This window comes from Pristis pectinata, chromosome 1 (genome assembly GCF_009764475.1).
Source record: "Pristis pectinata isolate sPriPec2 chromosome 1, sPriPec2.1.pri, whole genome shotgun sequence".
Lineage (NCBI taxonomy): Eukaryota > Metazoa > Chordata > Chondrichthyes > Rhinopristiformes > Pristidae > Pristis > Pristis pectinata.
In genome coordinates this window covers 126720753-126743846 of record NC_067405.1, presented here as the reverse complement: position 1 = coordinate 126743846, position 23094 = coordinate 126720753, and the positions used below count along the sequence as shown (strand labels likewise).

The following is a 23094-nucleotide window of genomic DNA, read 5'->3' as shown; positions in this document are numbered from 1 at the left end:
TCGATAGGTAGGGGGACAGATAGGAGGTTCTGTGAGAGAGATCGAGAATCCCGGATGGTCTGTTGCCTCCCCGGTGCCAGGGTCCATGATATCTCGGATTGAGTTCTCGATATTCTCAGGATGGAGGGTGAGCAGCCAGATGTCGTGGTCCACGTAGGGACCAATGACGTGGATAAGAAAAGGGAGGAGGTCCTGCAAAGAGAGTTTAGAGAATTAGGTGCAAAGTTGAAGGACAGGACCTCCAAGGTTGCAACCTCAGGATTGCTACCCATGCCACGAGCTAGTGAGGCTAGAAATAGGAGGATTATGCAGCTAAACACCTGGCTAAGGAAATGGTGCAGGAGGGAGGGCTTCATGCTTCTAGACAATTGGGCTTTGTTCCAGGGAAGGTGGGACCTGTTCCGACAGGACAGTTTGTACCTGAACTGGAGGGGGACAAACATTCTTGCAGGTAGGTTTGCTAGTGCTGTTCCAGGGGGTTTAAACTAGATTTGCAGGGGGAGGGGAACCAGAGTGTTAGAACAGATAGTGAGGTGGAGGAGGAAAAAAGTCATGTGAGGACTGCAAGTATAAACAGAAATCAAAGGTTTGTTTGTGATAGAAATGTTCTCAGGTGCATCTATTTCAATGCAAGGAGTATTGTAGGTAAGGCAGATGAGTTTAGGGCGTGGATTGACACGTGGGATTATGACATTATTGCTATTAGTGAGACTTGGATGCAGGAGGGGCAGGAGTGGCAGCTTAATGTCCCGGGGTTCCGTTGTTTCAGACGTGATAGAGGGGGAGGGATGAAAGGGGGAGGAGTGGCATTACTAGTCAGGGAAAGTATCACAGCTGTGCGGAGACAGGACAGCCCGGAGGGCTCGTCTACAGAGGCCATATGGGTGGAGCTGAGGAACAGGAAAGGTATGGCCACACTAATAGGGTTGTATTATAGACCGCGCAACAGTCAGAGAGAATTGGAGGAACAAATCTGTAGTGAGATAGCAGACAGATGTAAGAAACAGAAAGTTGTGATAGTAGGGGATTTTAACTTTCCACATATTGACTGGGACTCCCACACTGCGAAAGGGTTGGATGGCTTGGAATTTGTCAAATATGTTCAGGAAAGTTTTCTAAATCAATGTATAGAGGTACCAACGAGACAGAATGCAATACTTGATCTCCTATTAGGGAACCAGACAGGTCAGGTGACAGAAGTATGTGTAGGGGAGCATTTTGGGTCCAGTGACCATAATGTCATTAGTTTCAACTTACTTATGGATAAGGACAGGTCTGGTCCTCGAGTCGAGGTTCTAAATTGGAGAAAGGCCAATTTTGTGGAAATGAGAAAGGATCTAGGAAGAGTGGATTGGGATGAGTTGTTTTCTGGCAAGGATGTGCTCAGTAAGTGGAAGGCCTTCAAAGGCGAAATTTTGAGAGTACAGAGTTTGCATGTTCCTGCCAGGATTAAAGCCAAAGTTAAAAAGCATAGAGAACCTTGGTTTTCAAGGGATATTGGTGATCTGCTTAAGAAAAAGAGAGAGGTGTATAGCAGGTATAGGCAACTAGGAACAAATGAGGTACTTGAAGAGTATAGAAAAAATAAGAAAATACTAAAAAAGGAAATCAGGAAGGCAAAAAGAAGACAGGAGGTTGCTCTGGCAGATAATGTGAAGGTAAATCCGAAGGTTTTCTACAAGTATATGAAGAATAAAAGGAAAGTAAGGGACAAAATTGGTCCCCTAGAAGATCAGAGTGGCCGTCTATGTGTGGAGCCTCAGGAGATGGAGGAGATCTTAAACAATTGTTTTGCATCAGTATTTACTCAGGAAACGGGCACAGTGGATATGGAAGGAAGAGAAACAAGCAATAGAGTCATGGAACATATAGAGATAAAGAGGAGGAGGTGCTTGCTGCCTTACAGTGAATAAAGGTAGATAAATCCCCGGGCCAGATATTTCCTCGGACATTGAGGGAGACTAGTGTAGAAATTGCAGGGGCCCTGGCAGATATACTTAAAATGTCCTTAGCCACGGGTGTGGTGCCAGAGGACTGGAGGGTAGCTCATGTTGTTCCGTTGTTTAAAAAAGGATCTAAAGGTAAGCCAGGTAATTACAGGCCAGTGAGCCTGACATCAGTAGTGGGTAAATTATTGGAAGGTGTTCTGAGAGATCGGATATACAAGCATTTGGACAGCCAAGGGCTGATTAAGAATAGTCAGCATGGCTTTGTGTGTGGTAGATCGTGTTTAACGAATCTTGTAGAGTTTTTCGAGGAGGTTACCAAGAAAGTAGATGAAGGAAAGGCTGTGGATGTTGTTTACATGGACTTTAGTAAGGCCTTTGACAAGGTCCCACATGGGAGGTTAGTTCAGAAGGTTCAGACACTAGGTATCCATGGAGAGGTTGTAAACTGGATTCGAAATTGGCTGTGTGGGAGAAGACAGAGAGTGGTAGTGGATGATTGTTTCTCAGACTGGAGGCCTGTGACTAGTGGTGTGCCTCAGGGATCTGTGCTGGGGCCATTGTTGTTTGTTGTCTATATCAATGATCTAGATGATAATGTGGTAAATTGGATCAGCAAGTTTGCTGATGACACTAAGATTGGAGGCATTGTGGACAGCGAGGAAGGCTTTTAAAGCTTGCAGAGGGATCTGAACCAACTGGAAGAATGGGCCAGAAAATGGCAGATGGAATTTAATGCAGACAAGTGTGAGGTGTTGCATTTTGGAAGGACAAATCAAGGTAGGACATACACTGTAAATAGTAGGGTACTGAGGAGTGCAGAGGAACAAAGGGATCTGGGAGTTCAGATACATAATTCCCTGAAAGTGGCGTCGCAGGTAGACAGGGTTGTAAAAAAGGCTTTTGGCATCCTGGCATTCATAAACCAAAGTATTGAGTATAGGAGTTGGGATGTTATGGTGAGGTTGTACAAGACATTGGTGAGGCCAAATTTGGAGTATTGAGTGCAGTTCTGGTCACCTAACTATAGGAAGGATATCAGTAAGATTGAAAGAGTACAGAGGAGATTTATTAGAATGTTGCTGGGTCTTCAGGAGTTGAGTTACAGGAAAAGATTGAACAGGTTAGGACTTCATTCCTTGGAGCGTAGAAGAATGAGGGGAGATTTGATAGAGGTTTACAAAATTATGAGGGGTATAGACAGAGTTAATGTGAATAGGCTCTTTCCACCTAGATTAGGAGAAATAAGTACAAGAGGACATGGCTTTAGGGTGAAAGGGGAAAGGTCTAGGGGGAACATTAGGGGGAACTTCTTCACTCAAAGAGTGGTGGGAGTATGGAACGGGCTGCCATCTGATGTAGTAAATGCGGGCTCACTCTTGAGTTTTAAGAATAAATTGGATAGATACATGGACGGGAGAGGTCTGGAGGGTTATGGACTGGGTGCAGGTAAATAGGACTAGCGGAATAATGTTTCGGCACAGACTAGAAGGGCCGAATGGCCTGTTTTCTGTGCTGTAGTGTTCTATGGTTCTATACACGGAGTTTCTATCTGAAATTCACTGCTTGAAAAGGTTACTCAACTGCAACCAGTAAAAGACACCTGGACAAATGTTAGTGAAGAAAGACTTGATGGGCTACAGGGAAAGGACAGTGGGTTAGGATGGCTCATTCAAAGATCTGACACAGCCACTATGAGCCAAATGGGCTCCTTTCATGTTGTGTGATTCTACGCTACAAATGATCTCTGATTAAGATTCAGTCATTTATTATAATTATACTTACACTTATGTTGCTCCTTGGCTCCAGTAGTAAGGAAACTTCCATTTCCCCCTCTTGATTCAAATTCTTGAGGTAAAACAACTTCTCCCCCATCATTCTCACCCGGTTCATCTTCCTTACAGCATACAGGCGGAACCGGAGAGCAGAATAATGCAGCTCCTCTGGCACCAACTTGTGAAACAGTAAGGTCTCATTGAAGACAGGCTCGGGTCCTCGCTGGATGTTGGTTTTGGAGCGTTGTTTCTTGCTAGGGAGAAGGACTGCGTGTACCTGCCATGAACTAGCGCCACTCCTGTCCTTAGCCGGAATGTCTTTAGCAGTGATTATCGTAACATCCAGTTTGTGGTTGGAGGGTTTGTAATTGAAAATAACGTAGAGATCTCCACATTTTGAAATAGGTCCAGGTGGCTCCAGCTGCTGAGGGGCTGTAAGCCTGCCATCTGCCTCCTAAAGATGAGTAAAGTCTTTGGGTTAATGCACATCTCAGTTGCAAAGCTGTATCCACATTGCCCCACACATCTATTATGAGGTTGCAATCCATGTACATGGCTTTGCTGAATTGGCATTTAAAATGCTTGCTCTGTTATTTCAAAGCATTATAAAATATGAAACCTGTGGGTCATCGAGTAAATGCTACCAAACTACAAGGCACTGAGGAAGGATGTAGGTTTTAGCCACAGTCAGTGCCAGGTTAACTGACAGGTTAACAGAGTGACCGTAGGGAATGCTGCAAATGGCCATCCATCAGCATCTCATGGGATTATCATCCAAAGTACGTACTCTCTGCTCTCACCTACCACCCAGGCTTTCACGGGGAAGGCTACATGAGCAGGGTGTGAGAATTCCTTGGCATCACTCCAGCATGAGGCCATACCACCTGAGGAGGGGCAGAGAAGGCTTATGACAGAGATTGAATGAGAAGTTAAACAGATACTGATTTCTTATTGATTTCCATTTACAACTGGTGTCTAAAAGGATGAAGCAAAGCTGTAAAATAATGGAAAATGAAAAAAAGACTTGTATTTCTGAAGCAACTTTCATAACTTCTGGACATCCTAAAGCACTTATAGGCAATGAAAGATCTTTCAGAAATTAGTTTCTATGGCAATGTAGAAAGTACAGCTGCCAAGTTGTGCCAAGTAAGGTCCCAAAAACAACAGTGTAGTAATGACCAGAGAATCATATTAATTGGGAATAAAATTGGCCTGATCATCAGGAATAACTAGTCAACTCCTCTAAGAACAAAAAGTAATAGGCTCTTTTACGTCCATCCGCAAGAGCAGACAAAAGCCTTGACAGATAACAGTGCAGCAAACTGTCAGCACTGCCCCGAAACATCAGCCAAGGTTTCCCAGCTCATTCTCCAGAGTTGGAAGCCAGAGTGCTAACTAACAGCACAAGGGGGGCAGAAAAAGAAGACGATGAACTGGAACAAGGATGTGTTGAAAAGCATTGAAATGCTTGGAGGGCATGTTGAAGAGGGATAAAATCGAGGACAAAGTATCTGAAACTCATTCTTGTGACCCTTTTAGCTCAACTGATGAAAAGAAGCCTTCACTTCATTTTACATAGAATAGTACAGCACAGGAACAGGCCCCACGGCCCATGATATCTGTGCCAACCATGATGCCAAATTAAACTAAACCTACCTGCCTGCACATGATCCATCTCCTTGTATGTTCATGTGCCTGCCTACATGCCTCTTAAATGCATCTATTCTGCCTGCTTCCACCACCTCCGCACCCTTGTTGTAATGGGGCAACCAGAACTGCACACAATACTCTGAACCAAAGTTTTATACAGCTGCAACATGACTTCCTGACTTTTATACTCAATGCCCTGACTGATGAAGGCAAGGCAAATTCCTTACCACCCTATCTACTTGTGTTGCCACTTTCAGGGAGCTGTGGACTTGGACTCCAAGAATCCTCTGTACATCAATGGTCCTACCATTTACTGTATACTTTCCCCCTTACATTTGACCTCGTTCCCTTACATTTTCTTCTGGCTTCAACTCAAAAGCCAAGCAAAGAGAGAGAGCCAGCATTATCTGGCTGCTTTTAAATCACAGCTCAACAACAGTAACTTCACCCTCCTCTCCTAGTTCTGCGCACTTAATGCCTCGATCACAGAATGATGCTTCTCCAGGAGGTTCCAATTTGCTATTGTTCATTTTCTTGACACAGGATCAAGGTGCTTTTTGGCATTAAAAGATGAAGAATTCATCCTTTGTGCTTTTCTGTTAACTAGTGCTTCCACCACAAGGATCAAGAATCAGTCCCTATAAATAGGTTTATCAAAGTAATTAGCTCAAGAGCCTTGAAACCATGCCTCAGAATGGCATCCAGTTACCAAATCAGGGCATTAAATAAGTGAAGGATGCTTGACAGAAGGAAAAAAATTGTGATCAAATATCACATGAAAATAGGACCAGCTAATCCAGTGCATCAAGTTACATAGCCTTCCAACACATTTTAGAACTGTTAGATTAAGCAATACTTTGTTCACCAGTTCTCACACAGATTCATTCCCAGGCCCTTTCTTTGAAGCTAGAAACGTAGAGCAAGACTTGTAATATATTTCGTGTAAAAAAAATTAAAGAGAATGCTACTTGAATACAGATTTTAAACAGAGGTTGATAATGCCCACACACCTAAACATGCTGACATTTGGCGTTTCTGCAGTGACCTTCATTTGATTAGCCAGTCTCCTTTCTTCTCTCTGTATAATAGTGATCTACTACCATCTATGGGCGATATGTTACAGGTAGCCTGCCTTTGGCTGCAGTGGAAGTGGCAAGTTAGGAGGCTCCCACATGATGCCAGTTCCACCATGTTAGAGAATGCAAAGGGTTCAGATGCACAAATTCCAGTTCAGGCAACCTAATTGGATTGTTTTTGCAAGGGACGAGAGCTGACACAAGTTCCACAGGCCAAATGGCCTCCTTCTGTGAATAACGAACTAACCTTTGAAGGGAAGAAGTAGCATGGAAATATTAAAAGATCCTTCTTTTCTGCTGTGTCTAAGCTACAGAGTATGGTGAGACTGGAAGAGATTGCATAAGCCTTGGAACTGGAGCATGTAATAGGGAGGCTATAGAAGTAAAACACATCCTTAAAAAATGCTTTATGTACACTTAAACAGTATTACTATCAGTAAAATTCAAACAGTTATAATTCCATAGAAGGCAATTGCTTGTTAACTGTGGTTTCTTTGTTTATCTCATTGTTATGTCTGGGTTGGAATTTTACTAACCTTGAAGCTATTGAGCAGAGATAATTTGGGGTTATGCTGTCTCTAGCTAGCTGCCAACTGTTTCTTAGTTGGCTTCTTTTCTTTGGATGTTGGGAGGGGGGTGGGGGGTTTTCCTGGGAAGCTGTTCTGGGCTGTCAGCCAAATCTGCTGCTTAGTTACCTTATTTGTAATTCTACTGTAGTACTTTTTAAAGGTACTTTTCAACGGTTTGCTCATTATTCTTTTTTTACCCATATTTAAATAATACTCTAATGGATCAAGTTATTAATTTACTTAGTTTTAATGTAAAAGGCTTAAATCATCCTTTGAAGCGGAAAATGATTTTTGCCTATATTAAAAAACTTAAAGCCTCTATCTTTCTATAAGAAACGCATATTCGCAACTGTGATATTTTATGTTTTTTTAATCGATGGAATGGGCTCCAATTTCATTCTTCTTTTCAAGCCAAATCTAGAAGGGTTTCAATTTTTATAGATAAGACAGTTTCATTTGACCAACATAAGGTCATAACTGATACTAATGGTCGCTTTGTTATAATATCAGGGAAAATAAATAATAGACCAATGGTATTGGCTAATATTTATGCTCCAAATATGGATGACCCAGGATTTTTTGAACGATTTTTGTTATTCCTACCAGATTTGAACTTTTACTCTTTGGTGTTGGGAGGAGATTTTAATCTCTGGTTAGATCCCAAATTAGATAGGTCATCCACTAAATTAGCTGGTCCTAATAAATCAGCTTTATTTCTTCAATGGTTTTTAATGAAAACTGGGGTCATTGACGCCTGGCGTTTTTTGCATGCAGAGGATAAGGAATATTCCTTTTTCTCTCAGGTTCACCATACATATTCCAGGATTGATTACCTTTTTATTGATAATCAAATGCTTTCATCAGTTCAATCCTGTGACTATAAAGAGATTGCTATTTCAGATCATGCTCCTGTGTTTCTATCTTTAAATTTCCCTGGGCTCCCTCAGATAAATAGATTTTGGCATTTTAACCTAACCTTGTTATCTGATAAAAATGTTTTCAAATTTATGGAGAAACAAATTACCCTTTTTTTTAAAGAGAATTCATCGGAAGAGATTTCTAGTCTTATCATTTGGGATACTTTCAAAGCCTTTATTAGAGGTCAAATTATTTCTTATGAGCTGATGTAGTTGATCAACTGAAACTATTAGATCAAAAATATGCTTTGGATCCAGATCTGGCTTTATATAAAAGGGGAGTTGAAGTTAAAACTAAATATGCTCTTCTTTTAACATATCCAATTGAAAGTCAACTTTTAAAAGATAAAAGTCAATTTTATATTCATGGAGATAACACAGGTAAATTACTGGCTAACCAATGAAAAATCTCCAGAGCTAGACGGCAAATTAAAGAAATTTTGAAAGCCAATGGCGAGAGGACAACTGATCATTTAGAAATAAATGATACTTTTAGACAATTCTATTCTAATCTTTACAGTTCTAATTTTCCTAAAGATAATACAGTAATGGATAATTTCTTTGACCAATTAAACGTTCCTATACTTTCCACTGAAAATGAAAAACAGTTGGATCAATCTATTACATACGAGGAAATCGCCGAGGTTGTGCGATCCTTACATTCTGGAAAGACTCTGGGTCCTGACAGATTTCCTGGAGAATTCTATAAGGCCTTTTCCTCTTTGCTTATACCTCATTTATGTGCTGTCTTTTCGGATTCTTTTAAATCGGGTAGATTACCACAATCTTTTTATGAATCCTCTATTTCACTTATTCTTAAGAAAAATAAGAACCCAACAGAATGTGCTTTGTACAGACCAATTTCACTACTTAATGTGGATGTTAAAATTTTATCTAAAGTTCCAGCTTGTAGATTGGAAAATATTTTACCTTCAATTATATCCGATGATCAGACTGGTTTTATTAAAAATCGATATTCTCATTTTAATATTCGTCGTTTATTGAATATTATCTATTCTCCCTCTAAGGAAATATTCCTTTTAAAATCGTAAGAAATCATTTTACCTATCTGGGGGTGTCAATTACTAAAAATTATAAGCATTTATTTAAAGAAAATTTTTTCACCTTACTGCACTATGTGAAAAGCGTTTTATTAAGTTGGTCTCCCCTTTCTATATCATTGATTAGCCGAATTAATGTTATTAAAATGAATATTTTACCTAAATTTATATATCTATATCAGGCTTTACCTGTTTTTATTCCTAAATCTTTCTTTGACTCTCTTGAGTCAATTATTTCTTCTTATATATGGAATAATAAACATCCTATAATAATAAAGTTCACATTCAGAAGGTTAAAAAGAACGGAGGTTTAGCCTTACCTAATTTTAGATTTTATTACTGGGCAGTCAATATACGAAATCTTGCGTTTTAGTTACATTACATTAATCAAGAGGATCGTCCAGTATGGGTCTCTTCGGAAATTAATTCTGTTAAAAAATTTTCTATTATCTCTTTGCTTGGTTTTTCACTTCCAATATCATTAAATAAACTAACAGATAATTTAATAGTTAAACATGTTTTGAGGATTTGGTTACAACTTAGAAAATCTTTTGGTTTATTGAGTTTTTTCTTTGTCCAGTCCCATTTTCTCTAATTACTTTTTTAAACCTTCTATGACTGATGTAGCTTTTAAAGAGTGGGACAAATTAGGTATTACTTGTTTTCAAGATCTCTTTGTTGGAGGAAACCTTTCTTCGTTTGAACAATTGTCTACCAAGTATAATTTACCAAAAACTCATTTTTTCAGATATTTACAAATTAGAGATGTTCTTCGATCTCAATTACATTCTTTTCCTTTGAGTCCTGATAAGAATTTATTAGATGTAATTTTTAATTTGGAACCTTTTCAGGATGGCTCAATATCTAATATTTATGACAGATTACTAGGAATGAGTAAGGTGCCACTAGATAAAATTAAAAACGCTTGGGAACAAGATTTGCAGATGTCAATTTCTGAAGAAACTTGGAATTAAATTTTCAAGTTGGTTAATACTTCGTCATTATGTGCTCATCATTCCCTCCTTCAATTTAAGGTGGTCCATAGAGTTCACTTGTCTAAAGATAAATTATCCCGTTTTTATTCTGACATATCTCCTTACTGTGACAAATGCAATAATGGAGTGGCTTCCTTAATTCACATATTTTGGACGTGTCAGAGTCTTAAAAAATATTGGACAGAGGTCTTTCATATTTTTTCTGTACTTTTCAAAATAAATTTTAAACTTAATTCTTTGACTGCACTATTTGGGATTATTGGAGAAAAAGATATAGCTTTGAAGGCTTCTGATTTACGTATTCTGGCTTTTATTTCTCTTATAGCCAGGAGGACTGTATTGCTTAAATGGAAGGAAGTTACTCCACCTACTCATGCTCAATGGTTACGGGCTGTTATGTCATACTTGAATCTACAGAAGATTCGCTGTTCAGTTTTTGAACCTAACCTAGACTTCCAAACCCTGTGGGGACCTTTTTTGAATTATTTTCAAAATCTCTAATTTGGGGACTAAAATGCAGATATTGGCTGACACGGTTACGTTTTTAAAAGTTTTTCCTTGTTGTTTTTTCCATCTAACAGCTTCGGGTTTTGGTAGTGGGAGTAGATTTTGTTTTATAATAAAATATTTCAACTTTTTCTTCCTTTATTAACTAACTACTATATGTGATTATTTATTTAGAGTATTGTAATCTAAGTACGATTTAATACAATGTATTCAGTAGCATTTTTATGTTCTTTCTTGATGTATGTACTCTGTATTTTTTTCATGGATTCAATAAAAATATTGTAAAAAGAAAGAAAAGAAGGCAATTGCAATACAGGAATATTACACCCTTAATTCTTAGGATCTATTACATGATAGATATCTATGAAAAACAGAATTCCTGTAGGTGGTGCCTGATGCTGGATGTGATCTCATAGTCTTTGTTATAAATTGATTTTTAGGATGAGGACTTTGCTGGTAAGAGCTGCATTTAATGCCCTCCCCTTAAAAGGCGGTGATGAGCCACCATCATGAACCACTGCATTACTTCTGGTGGAGGTACTGTTGTTGGGGAAGAAGTTCCAGGATTTAGAACCAACTATGATGAAGGAATGACAGTATGTTGCCAAATCAAAATAGTCTGCAATTTTGGAGGGGAACCCCGTGCTGGTGGCTTTCACATGTGCCTGCTGTCCTTGTCCTTCTTGGTGTAGATGTTGTTGGTTTGGGGGTTGTTGTCAGATTAGCCTAAATGATTAACAGCAGTGTATTTGGTACATGGTACACACTGCATCCACTGTGCACAAGTGGTGGAGGGAATGAATGCTTAGAGCAGTTGATGAGGTACCAATCAAGTGGGCAAGTGCTGCCAACTCTCTTGTAACTGGTTTAATATCAGTAGCTACTTTCAGGATTGAGCCAAAACAGTGACTATTTGACTGTATGTGCGTTACAGAGGACACAAACCCCACCTTCACTGCATTTTTCATCAGTGTTCACTGAAATGCATTCAAGAGTGGAAATCTAACAAGTTCCTTCTCTCTAACTGAAACCTGTGTCCCTTGTTATACAACGCAAACAGCAAAAAAGCTAGGTGCCAGAATGCAGAGGGGAAACATTGGTCTGTATTTCTCCATGTGGGACAATTGATATAAGATAAAATATCTTTATTAGTCACATGTACATCAAAACACACAGTGAAATGCATCTTTTGCGTAGTCTTCTGGGGCAGCCCACAAGTGTCTCCACGCTTTCAGTGTCAACATAGCATGCCCACAACTTCCTAACCCATACATCTTTGGAATGTAGGAGGAAACCGGAGCGAAAATGCAATTAATGGATATTTCTTCATCCCTTATCCCAATTAGGCAACTATAATATGCCTTACTTCACCTGGAGGACTATATTGACTACATAAAAATATTGTTAATACATATATGATGAATGAGTTTGACACGATGTTTCAAAGGGAAGGGGAAGGAAATAGGAATATTTGAAATTCACACTTTCTGAAGGGGATTCCTCAATTTTCTTTGTATTTTAAGATTTGTTTAACCACTTATTTTTTGCATGACATATGGTTCTAAACCAGTCAGGAAAATAAGGGATAGAAGTGTTTCTGATTGAAATTCCAGCACAGTTTCATAACTCCCAACTGGCAATGGTGTGACAGACTCCCAGGATATTTAACTTTGTTGTTTAATGTTTCCACAGTGATTTGATATGTGGAGATATCCACCGATTGTGTTCAGAGTGAAGAACAACATGGAAAATAAAGGGCAAGTAAATTGTTCCAAAAGTACACATTGAATTAGAGCCAATGAAGTTAATACAATACTCCAATTTACTTTGTCCAAAAATAAAAGTAGTGAAAAAAACTAAGATAGGATTATTCCCTGAAAAGAATAGAATTTTTAAGGCATTACCTCTGGACTCCAGACTGAGGAACTATCCGTCTGGTCAATTCCTTCATAGGCCTGATTATCAAAGTTGGTCTCTTGATCCGGATTTCCCTTCTCTGTTTGCTGCATCCTGTGATTATTGACTGGAGTTCCAGCTGCTTCATCAGAAACCTTCTGATGTTCAGCTCCATCCTCAAATCCAATGGCTGAGCTCATAGACAACTCGTCTTCTTCGTACGAGCAATTATCTTGGAAGCTGAACTGATGCTGTTTATCCGTGTCTAAACAAGTAAATGTGGACGATATTTTGAAAGCATCGAGAGGGGAGAGGTTTGTAAACAGCAATGTGAACACCAATAGACATAAGAATACAGCATCCCTTAATCATTGACAGCTCACAAAAAAACATGGAAAATGAAAATCAATAAAAAGTTTGCTTTAAATATTTATATGAAATTTCAATCGTTCATTTAGGGTCTTGCATCTCAAGACTCAATACATTTAGACAGTCGAATTAGTTACCTCACATAAGCAATACTGAACAGCTATTGTTCTAGAAGTTTAATATTATCAGTTATATTTCATGTGGTCTGGCCTTTTTTTTGTCCTTTTGTAAAGTTTGAAAGGGTCATTACTGAAAAGCATGGAATAACTTTTTTTAAAAAAATTAAGAAAACACATTCAAGGTTGCAAGTTGCAAAAGAAACCAGCAAAATCTTCAGAAAACTGTGTGGCCTTGTGATCATATTACAAGCCATGCATGGTACCTTCAACTTCAGAGGCTTCTGTGCTGAACTCTTCGTGATTCGAAGATAAACAATTAAGTTTCTGCCTACGCTCTAAACCAGCCTGTGTCACCTTCTCTGACACTGTAGTCCGGAAACTTTGGGACCTCGATACCGAGAATTCAAACTGTTTGATCACTTCCTCATCGCTGTCTGTGGATGTTGTCAACTCTTCATCATCCCCATAACTGTTCACTAGGGAGAGAAAGAGAATACAGCCCTTGGACATCTTTCTGTGCAGACTGCTGATCGATATGTACAAAGTGCCACCCTGCAATCTCAGAACAGGCTTGCATGATGCTGAAAGTAATAATTTACATGAAAATCCTTATTTCTCAGCAAGCATTTTTATATTCATAAACAGTATTTCTATTAGACAGCAAAGCAGTACACCTTATTGGTTTGGCTCAAAGAACTCACTAACTGCAACAATCTCTAATTTCATGTTTATATCCTCAAGGCTATGTAAGAGTTATATTTTTCATTTCCCATGTATATACAGTACATGACAATATTTTGTTTGCTTTCTTAACTAACTGGAAAAACTGGACAACAGGTTAGCTAGCCTAGACACAAATCTGACTGCTAGAGAGAAACTCTTCTTAATGTATTTGAAAGGGGAGGGGAGCATTTGTTCATCCCATCTATTCATTTTCTTACCAGCAGCAGAATGAGGAACAGGGAAAAATAGGAGCGTGAGTTTGCTGTTCAGCTCTTCAAGCCTGTTCTGCCTAACATAACAGTCACCCTCTATTTCAATACCATATTTCCGCCATCTCCCTGTACATCTTGATGTCTTTTGTGTCTAGGAATCCAGCTCTTTAAATATATTCAGCGATTTGGCCTTCACAGGCTTCATGAAAGAGAATTCCACAGGTTCACCACCCACTGAGTGAAGAAACTTAGAGTCATAGTCATAGAGCACTACAGCACAGAAACAGGCCCTTCAGCCCATCTAGTCCTTGCTGACCTGATCTTCTGTCTTGTCTCATCTACCTGCACCCGGACCATTTCCCTCCAAACCCCTCCCACCCATGTACTTATCCAAACTTCTCTTAAATGTTACAATAGAACCCGCATCCACCATTCCACACTCGCACCACTCTCTGAGTGAAGAAGTTCCCCCTCAAATTCCTCTTATATATTTCACCTTTCACCCTAAACCTATGTCCTCTAATTCTAGTCTCACCCAACCTTAGGGGAAAAAGCCTGCAAGCATCCACTCTCTCTATACCCCTCATAATTTTGTATACCTCTATAAGATCTCCCCTCATTCTCCTGCGCACCAGGAAATAAAGTCCTAACCTATTCAACTTTCCCTATAATTCAGGTCCTCAAGTCCCGGCAACATCCTTGTAAATTTTCTCTGCACTCTTTCAAGCTTATTGATATCTTTCTTGTAGGTAAGTGACCAGAACTGCACACAATACTCTAAATTCAGCCTCACCAACGTCTTGTACAACTTCAACATAACATCCCAACTCCTGCATTCAATGCCCTGATTTATGAAGACCAAAGTGCCAGAAGCTGTCTTTACGAACCTATCTACTTGTGACGCCACTTTCAAGGAACTATGGACCTGTATTCCCAGGTCCCTCTGTTCTGTCGCACAACTCAGAGCCCTACCATTCACTGTGTAAGTCCTACCCTGGTTTGTCCTCTCAAAATGCAACACCTCACACTTGTCTGCATTAAATTCCATCAGCCATTTTTTAGCCCATTTTCCTTGCTGGTCCAGATCACGCTGTAATTGATAGCCCTCCTCGCTGTCCACTACGCCTCCAATCTTGGTGTCACCTGCAAATTTGCTGATCCAGTTTACCACATTATCATCCAAATCATTAATATAGATGATAAACAATAATGGACCCAACACCAATCCCTGCGGCACACCACTAGTCACAGGCCTCCAGTCAGAGAGACAACTATCTACTACCACTTTCTGGCTACTTCATCCTGAATGCCAAGCAACTTAACCTCCTGGACCAGCCTCCCATGCGGGACTTCGCCAAAGGCCTTACTAAAGTCCATGTAGACAACGTCCATGACCTTTCCTTCATCGGCTTTCTTGGCAGCCTCCTTGAAAGACCCTATAAGACATGACCTACCACGCACAAAACCATGTTGACTATCCCTAATCAGGCCCTGTATATCCAAATACTTATATATCCTGATCCTTAGAATGCCTTCCAATAATTTACCCATGACTGACATTAGGCTCACTGGCCTATAATTTCCCAGCTTATTCTTAGATCCTTTCTTGAACAATGGAACAACATTAGCTATCCTCCAGTCCTCCAACACCTCACCCGTGGCTAAGGACATTTTAAATATCTCTGCCAGGGCCCCTGCAATTTCTCCACTAGTCTCCCACAAGGTCCGAGGGGACACCTTGTCAGGCCCTGGGGATTTATCACTCTTTTAGTCTATAGTCTATAGTTCTAGTTCTACAGAGACTAGTTCTATAGTCTCCAGAGTAAATATGGATGCAAAAAAATCATTTAAGATCTCCCTCATCTCTCTCGGCTCCATGCATAGATGACCACGCAAATCTTCAAGAGAACCAATTTTGTCCCTTGCTACCCTTCAGCTCTTAATAATCTTGGGATTCTCTTTCACCCTGTCTGCCAGAGCAACCTCATGTCCTCATTTTGCCCTCCTCATTTCTCTTATATTTCTTAAACTCATACAACCACCTCATTTGATCCTAACTGCCTATACCTGATACGCGCCTCCTTTTTCTTTACCAGGGGCTCAATATGCCTCAATAACCAAGGTTCCCTAAACCTGTTAGCCTTGCCTTTTATTCTAACAGGAACATACAGATTCTGTACTCTCAATATTTCACTTTTGAAAGTCTTCCATTTACCAAGCATCTCTTTGCCAGAAAACAACCTATCCCAATCCACACCTGCCCGATCCCTTCTGATGCCATCAAAATTGGCCTTACTCCAATTTAGAATCTCAACCTGAGGACCAGTCCCATCTTTCTCCATAATTATCTTGAAACTAATGGAATTATGATCACTATATCCAAAGTGTTCCCCTACACACACTTCTGTCATCTGCCCTGTCTCATTCCCTAAGAGGAGATCCAATATCATGCTCTCTCTAATTGGGACCTCTACATATTGATTAAGGAAACTTTCCTGAACACATTTGACAAACGCTATCCCATCCAATCCCTTTACAGTATGGGAGTCCCAATCAATATGTGGAAAGTTAAAATCACCTACCATCACAACCTTATTTTTCTTGCCACAGTCAGCTATCTCTCTACAAATTTGTTCCTCTAAATCCCGCTGACTACTGGGGTATTTACAATATAGTCCCATTAACGTGGTTATCCCTTTAACCATCCCTTAAAACTTCTCCCCACCTCAGCCTTAAACATCTTATCCTGTGTCCTGAGACTGTGAGCTCCAGGTTCTGGAGTCCTTGGCCAGAGGAAACATCTTCCCTGCATCCAGTCTGTCTAGCCCAGTCAGAAATGTGTATTTTTCAATGAGATCTCCTCTCATTCTTCTAAACCCCAGTGAGTACAACCTAGTGGACCAAATCTCTCCTCTTGTGGCAGTCCTGCCATCCCAGAAATCAATCTGGTGAGCCTTTGTTGCATTCTCTCAATAGCAAGGACATCCCTTCTTTGGTAAGGAATCCAAAACTGCACAGAATGCTCAAGTATGGTCTCACCAAGGCCCTGTATAATCCTAGCAAGACATCCTGTACCCGAAACATCTTGTGAAGGCCGACAAATCATGTGTCTTCTTAACTGTTTGCTACATCTCTGTATGCTTTTGGTGACTAGTGTACAAGGGCATCCAGATACCTTTCTATCTCAACATTTCCCAATCTACCACCTGTCAAATAATACACTGTCTTTTTGTTTTTCCTAAACAAAATGGATAACTTCACAATTATCAACATTATACTGCAAACACCATGTATTTGCCAATCCCCTTGCAGCCTCTTTGCATCCTCCTCATAATCCCATCCAGTTTTACTTCTAAAGTTCAACATCCATGTACCCTTGCAGATGTTAAGAAACATTTTGTTCCTTTTTGAAAGCATGTAAAGTTACAAGCACCTGCCCTGCCAGGAATTATTTTTGTCCACATACATCAATATCACTTCTGTTAAAGAGGTGAACCGGAAGACCAAGAGTGGTAATCTGATATGCAGCATGATGTTTCTTTTCCTTCCTAAACCACACAGAATTATAGGACTAACACATTAGCAATTGGCCCATCGATATTCAATCTACAATCCTGGGCTTTGACTAGTACAGACATAACTTGTACTTCCATTCTACAGTTACAATACTTTTACCTTCATTAAAGTATATCAGCCCACAAGCCCAGAGCCCCCCAGTTCTTTGAAATGCACAGATGCTCCCTTGTTGACATTGCTTGTATTTGAATATCTGAAAATCTGAAGTGCCTTTGTTTTGACTCCATGGTTAATTAAAAACGAATAAATTATTGTTTATTGTACCAAATGCATTTCAGGTTTTGTTCCTTTGTTTCCTCTTTAATTCAAAACTAAATTGCAACGGTTTCAGTAGCTATCCCTGTGACAACATTCAAACACCCAGCTCTCAGCTATACAGTTCCTCAGAGCTTCCAGCTGTGTATTCCTTTAACCAATTTAGCATATTCCTCATCATCACACAGCCTGGATTCTGGCCAATAATTCTCTACGTCGGACAGTGCCAACTTCCTTTTTTTAAAACTTAAATAAACAACACATGCTACTTCAACCTGAATAACGGGGTCAACTGCTTCACCTAAATACTAAATTTAAGAGCTGTCAAAAATGACTTTGTACTAACACCCAGCTCATAGTCTCCCATTAATCCATATCACCTAGGCAATCACTGTACTCTCAAATCATTCCCTTACAATCAATGTGGGACTCTAAGACTGATCATCTCCAGCCTATGTTTTGAAGACAAGAGTTATCCTTGCTATGCTTCAGTCCTCTGAGAGCTGTTTTATGTCCAGTGAATGCTGGGAAACATCAGTTAGCTGCCAACATTTTTAGTTAACCATGGGGCAGGTTCACTGGGACCAGATGGCTTGTCTGGCTTTTCCATCAGTAACCCAGTTCATTCTTACTCAAAGCCTGATGCCATTCCCATAAAAGGCAGCTCACATGAGTCTTCAGGCTTTACATTTGCAATCGCTGCAGATCCTTACTTCTGGATATTTTTTAATGGTACTAATGCAACCTCAAAGCTTGCTTGTTTTTCTCGCTCCTAATCACAATAAACATTTTCTACTTAATGTCCTCCTCATTAACCCCAATCACACTGGCTTTATCCTTCTATTTTTTTTCTCTATTTTTCAAAGTCAAATTGTTTCTAGCCATAGTCTTTTCTTTCATAGTTTTTTTCCCAAATTCTTTCACATTTCCTTTGCAATCTTCAACTCATTAATTTTATAATATTGGAAACGGATTCTTTTTTTCTATCCGGCCACATGCTCATGAAATAACAGGAAATGTAGGTGTGCATTTGCTGCAGGCTGATCATATTTCTAAGCATTACTTCCTGAATTCGCTCCATGCTGACAATACCCACTCCAAAGCGCAGAAAGGACTGTTGTCGTGTCCCTTGCTTCAGCTGCATAAACTCTATCAGGATTGTTTTATTATGTGTTATTATGGAGTTCTAATAAAGAACTACAGTTCCCAGTAGGCAATGTGAGGGGTCACATGGGGGAACAGGAAGTGGCTGTAAAAAGAGAGGGGAAAGCAGGCCAGTCTGGTGTTGGTTAATAAAAATGTTCAGATGTTAAACCCACGCGAAGTTTGTCTCTTGATGAAGAACAAACATAACAAGGATCAGGAAGCAATATGATTCTGTGAGTATTGACAGAACCTATCTAATTTCTGTGGACAATATTTTGCCCTGTAGAGTGTTTAAATAGTTCAGCCAACACATTTTTGTTCTGTCCTATTTCTACACAGTGACATGGAGAGACTGCATACTACAGTTAATGGATGACACTTACTTGAATTGTAGTCACTTATGTTGCCTAGGCAAACACTGCAATCCCACAAATAGCACAAGGTGCTGGACTAATTAATCTACTAGTGCCAGCTAAAGGAGGAATGGTGGCCAGGGCACTGGGACAGTTCCATTCTCTTCTTCAAAGAGGGAGCAACAGCATCCATTTTGCTTTGATAAGATTGCAAGGACATTGCTGTACAAATGTCTTGTCCTCCCTGATGACAAGTTGGGAAACCACTGGTGTATCTCCTATAATATTCCCTCAGTTCTAACGTATTCATGGATTACACCTTAAAGGGTAACAGTGGGACTGGGTTACTCTCTGGGATGCTGAACCACTGATTTATTGAACATTGATAAGCTTGTTTTCTGTCACTTGACTTTGCTGTACATTGCTTGCATTTGGATATCAGTCAGCAGTATGATTTCTGTGTTCTGTTGCTGCTGCCAAACTCGGCATTTTGCTCCTGCCTTTCATTACAGCCTCAGGTTTTACTGAATAGAGCCCTTTCTCCCTTACAATCATCTTCATTTCTCTATAATAATTGCTGTTTGGAAGTATCTGCATAAAATTATGCCTCACTGTGCTTCTGTCCACAGGACATCTCCAAGGTAAAAGTTTAATGGCCAACCCCTATTGATAACCTGAGATCTGAGTACCATGACTTAGGAAACTGGAAGAAATAAATCATTTCCAAAACTAATGCTTATACCAATCCTAGAATGGTGTTTCCTTTGCTAAATGCACCAATCTTCCCTGTCACCCTACCCTCTCACTGAGCCTCCCACAAACAGACCCATCACCCCACACCACACTTCCCCCTTCAGCCACAATCAGTGACATGATATAGTTCTGCAATGGTGAAGCATGCAAGACTGATTCAGTTGTGCTTGGACATTGTGTTCAATAATTGCTGCAAAGGACCCATGCACAACACATGCACCAGTCCACCATGTGGAACACTTTCTTGGCCATGTATATCTTCTATTGGGTCACTTCTGTTGTATAACACGACAATATTAAGGCTTGATACTTAAATAAACTACTTGAACGTTGCCCCTTTGTAAGGTTTCCATTTCGTTGGAATCACTTTAGTGCCTTGAAGCCCATTTATTGCTTCACTATTATTTCTTAAATAATACAAAATTGCTCTTACATTGTTACAGTACTATTAAGATACCAGAGACAGAAATACGAGACACTGCTAGAAAGACTTGAACGACTTGCATTGTGGTTGTCATGGCAATGTCTGAATAGGGATTATTATTTTCCTTCATTCTATTGTCTTTCTGACAGTCCGTGAAACATTTCGAAGCCCTGTAGCTTCTCTACAACTTTCACATCCATGTTCAAGTATGTAGATGATTTCAACTAAAAGATTTTTATGAACCCGTATCATTCATCAACTGATGCATGGGACATAATGCTGCCTGTGAGAATTGATCTAACAATTTACTTCCAAAAAAAATTCTCAAATCCTTTGAATTCTGAATGTAACATCCTATGGGGATTATGATTTTAATTGAACTAGACAAGATAAGCAAATAAGTATTTATCTTCAATACGAGTTTTAAAAAATCTATTAGAATGTTCAGTTTTTAAATACCCTCTGAAGTTCCCTGTAGCTGAGTTGGCAGATTGTGATCTCCTGGAAATTCACATGGATTAGATAAGTAGATGGAGCTTGGGAATGCTGATATTACTGCCCACAGTTTTAAGAGAGGTGCCAAGATGGTTAAAATAAAATATTGGACAGAAGATGATCACATAAAGAATTTGTCCACTAATATCACCAAATGAGTTCTAGCTTTCAACCTCCCTTAACTCATATTGGCCAAGGAACTCCTCTGTGCCAGGAATGACATTAAACTGATGATGTGCTGCAAAGCAAAGTAGGCTTTGTGTCTGAGGCCGCCACTGGAAGTTTTAATTGCACATACCACACGAAACCTCACATGTAGAATTGGGCTTGTGTCATTAAATGGACTCAAGGATCTTTGCTTGTTGCACCATTACAGAGGGAGCTATGAAATCAATGGAACCAAATTTCAGAAGTGTAATTTAAGGGGTGTACGTTGCCTGTCTTGTGCATTTTTTTCATTCATAGGATGTGGACATCGCAAGCAACTAAGGCATTTATTGTTCACCACTATTTACCCCTGAATTGAAGAGGCTGTTAATAGTCAACCACACTGATGAATATGAAATCACTTGTAGGCCAGACCAGAGAAGGTTGGCAGATTTCCACCCCTAAAAATCATCAGTGAATCAGTTGGGGTCTTACAACAATCCAGTACTTTCATGCTAACTATTTAAATAGATACTAGTATTTAAATAATATCTAAAATAGCAGATTTAATTACATGAATTTAAATTCCTGATTGCCATAGTGGGATTCAAACAAAATGTCTCTGGATCACTAATCCATAATTCTGACCGCTAGTCCAGTAATTTAACTTCTGGGCTAAACAGGGGTCAAATTTCTACCTCTGTATGTTAAATCAGGGGTCGATAAGGTGACTTTATATAGAACAGCATGCAGCAGGTACCCATGCGTATAAAGAATATAAGCATGTTTACTTGGACATCCTAAAGAACCCACATGTGTGTGCCAGATAGTTGTTGCAGTGCAGTGCCAATAGCCATGGCAAATTTCAGTAGCACCTGAGATCTCAGGCCTTGGGCACAACTGAAATGCTTGAGTACTGAAATTCAGTCCTTTGGCCGAGGCTGGGTCTGGAGGTTCGGAGGATGAGGACCAGAGGCTGTTGACAGAGAAATTGATTGGGTTATCGGACAAGGTAAATGATTCATAGGGGGAAACTCGACAAGGGAGATCATGGCTGCGAAGGGTTGAAGTTTGGGTAAGTGCTGGGAATGGGATGTTGGATATCTGGGGGAGAAAATAATTTAGGACCATCAAGGAATCAGAAGGATGGAGAGAGGGGCTGGGCTTCAGGTGATCAGAGAGGTAACACTGGTTGAAGAAGGATCAGTGAAAGATCTGGGCTCTACATCACAGGGGTCTCAACCCACCACTGCAGTAACCCTGGTATTGCCCTACAATGATCGCTTCCTGGACAACTTGGTCTAATTTCACCTGCAATGGTCAAAATGGAGCATTGCACAGAGAATAATCTCATCTCATGTACAACTGATACAGAATCCACATTGGACTGGCCCTTGCTGAATCACTGCAGGAAGTGCCACCCAGAATCCTGGAGTAACATTAAACAGTCTGAAAATTAATGCTATCATGATTCAGACTGTGTGACACCAAATTTCAATCAGGCATCGCCAAATAAAAGTGATGGTATTTCTAGGCAATGTTGTACTCCAATACATATCAAAGCAAAAAAAATTGCATAATGCATTGAATCTAAAACAAACGTCTAACTGAATATACAATTAGTGATTTAATAAAGCATCTGGAATCCTTTTCAAGATAATGACAACTCAAGGTACAGTTCTACTTTTGTATAATGAGACAAGAATTGTTTTCACCAAACTCTAATCTTCCTTTCCCTGCTCCTTAATTTTCATCCAATTAGTGTTCTCACTTAGTGAATCCCTGCTGATTTCTTGGAATAGTTCCTTCTGAATTGATTGGGATCATTTCTTTATTACCTCTTGATTCCACTCATGTTCCCATTGTACATTCACCACATTATTGCATTGCTCCATGTACCCCCATGACCCCTTATTTGTTTTTAGCTTTAGAGGCAGATAAGGCAATATAAGACCACCAAATAACAGTTTCAGTACATTTGGTAATCCTGCTTTTTAATTCCTGTAAATTACTCTGAGTCCAGGCTGCCAGTTGCATATTGAATGGCAAGTTACATATTGAATGCCAGGTACATATTACTGGAGCATCTGTTATTCAGTGTACCTGGAAAAATAGCATGTTAAGCAATAT

At 39.7% G+C, this 23094-nt stretch overlaps 1 protein-coding gene across 5 annotated transcripts in view; it reads right to left on the bottom strand.

Annotated features, from left to right (window-relative positions):
- Positions 1 to 23094, bottom strand: part of LOC127571166 (synaptotagmin-16-like) — a 148738-nt gene that overhangs the window by 26862 nt on the left and 98782 nt on the right. For 3 of the 5 annotated variants that reach the window (XM_052017274.1, XM_052017300.1, XM_052017283.1), the window contains 3 exons: positions 13144 to 13356; positions 12401 to 12657; positions 3732 to 4175 (listed from right to left, as the gene is read on the bottom strand). In XM_052017274.1, coding sequence (XP_051873234.1) covers positions 3732 to 4175; positions 12401 to 12657; positions 13144 to 13356 — 914 coding nt within the window. The remainder of the gene's footprint in view (positions 1 to 3731; positions 4176 to 12400; positions 12658 to 13143; positions 13357 to 23094) is intronic. The other 2 variants (XM_052017291.1, XM_052017309.1) reach the window with 1 other exon arrangement.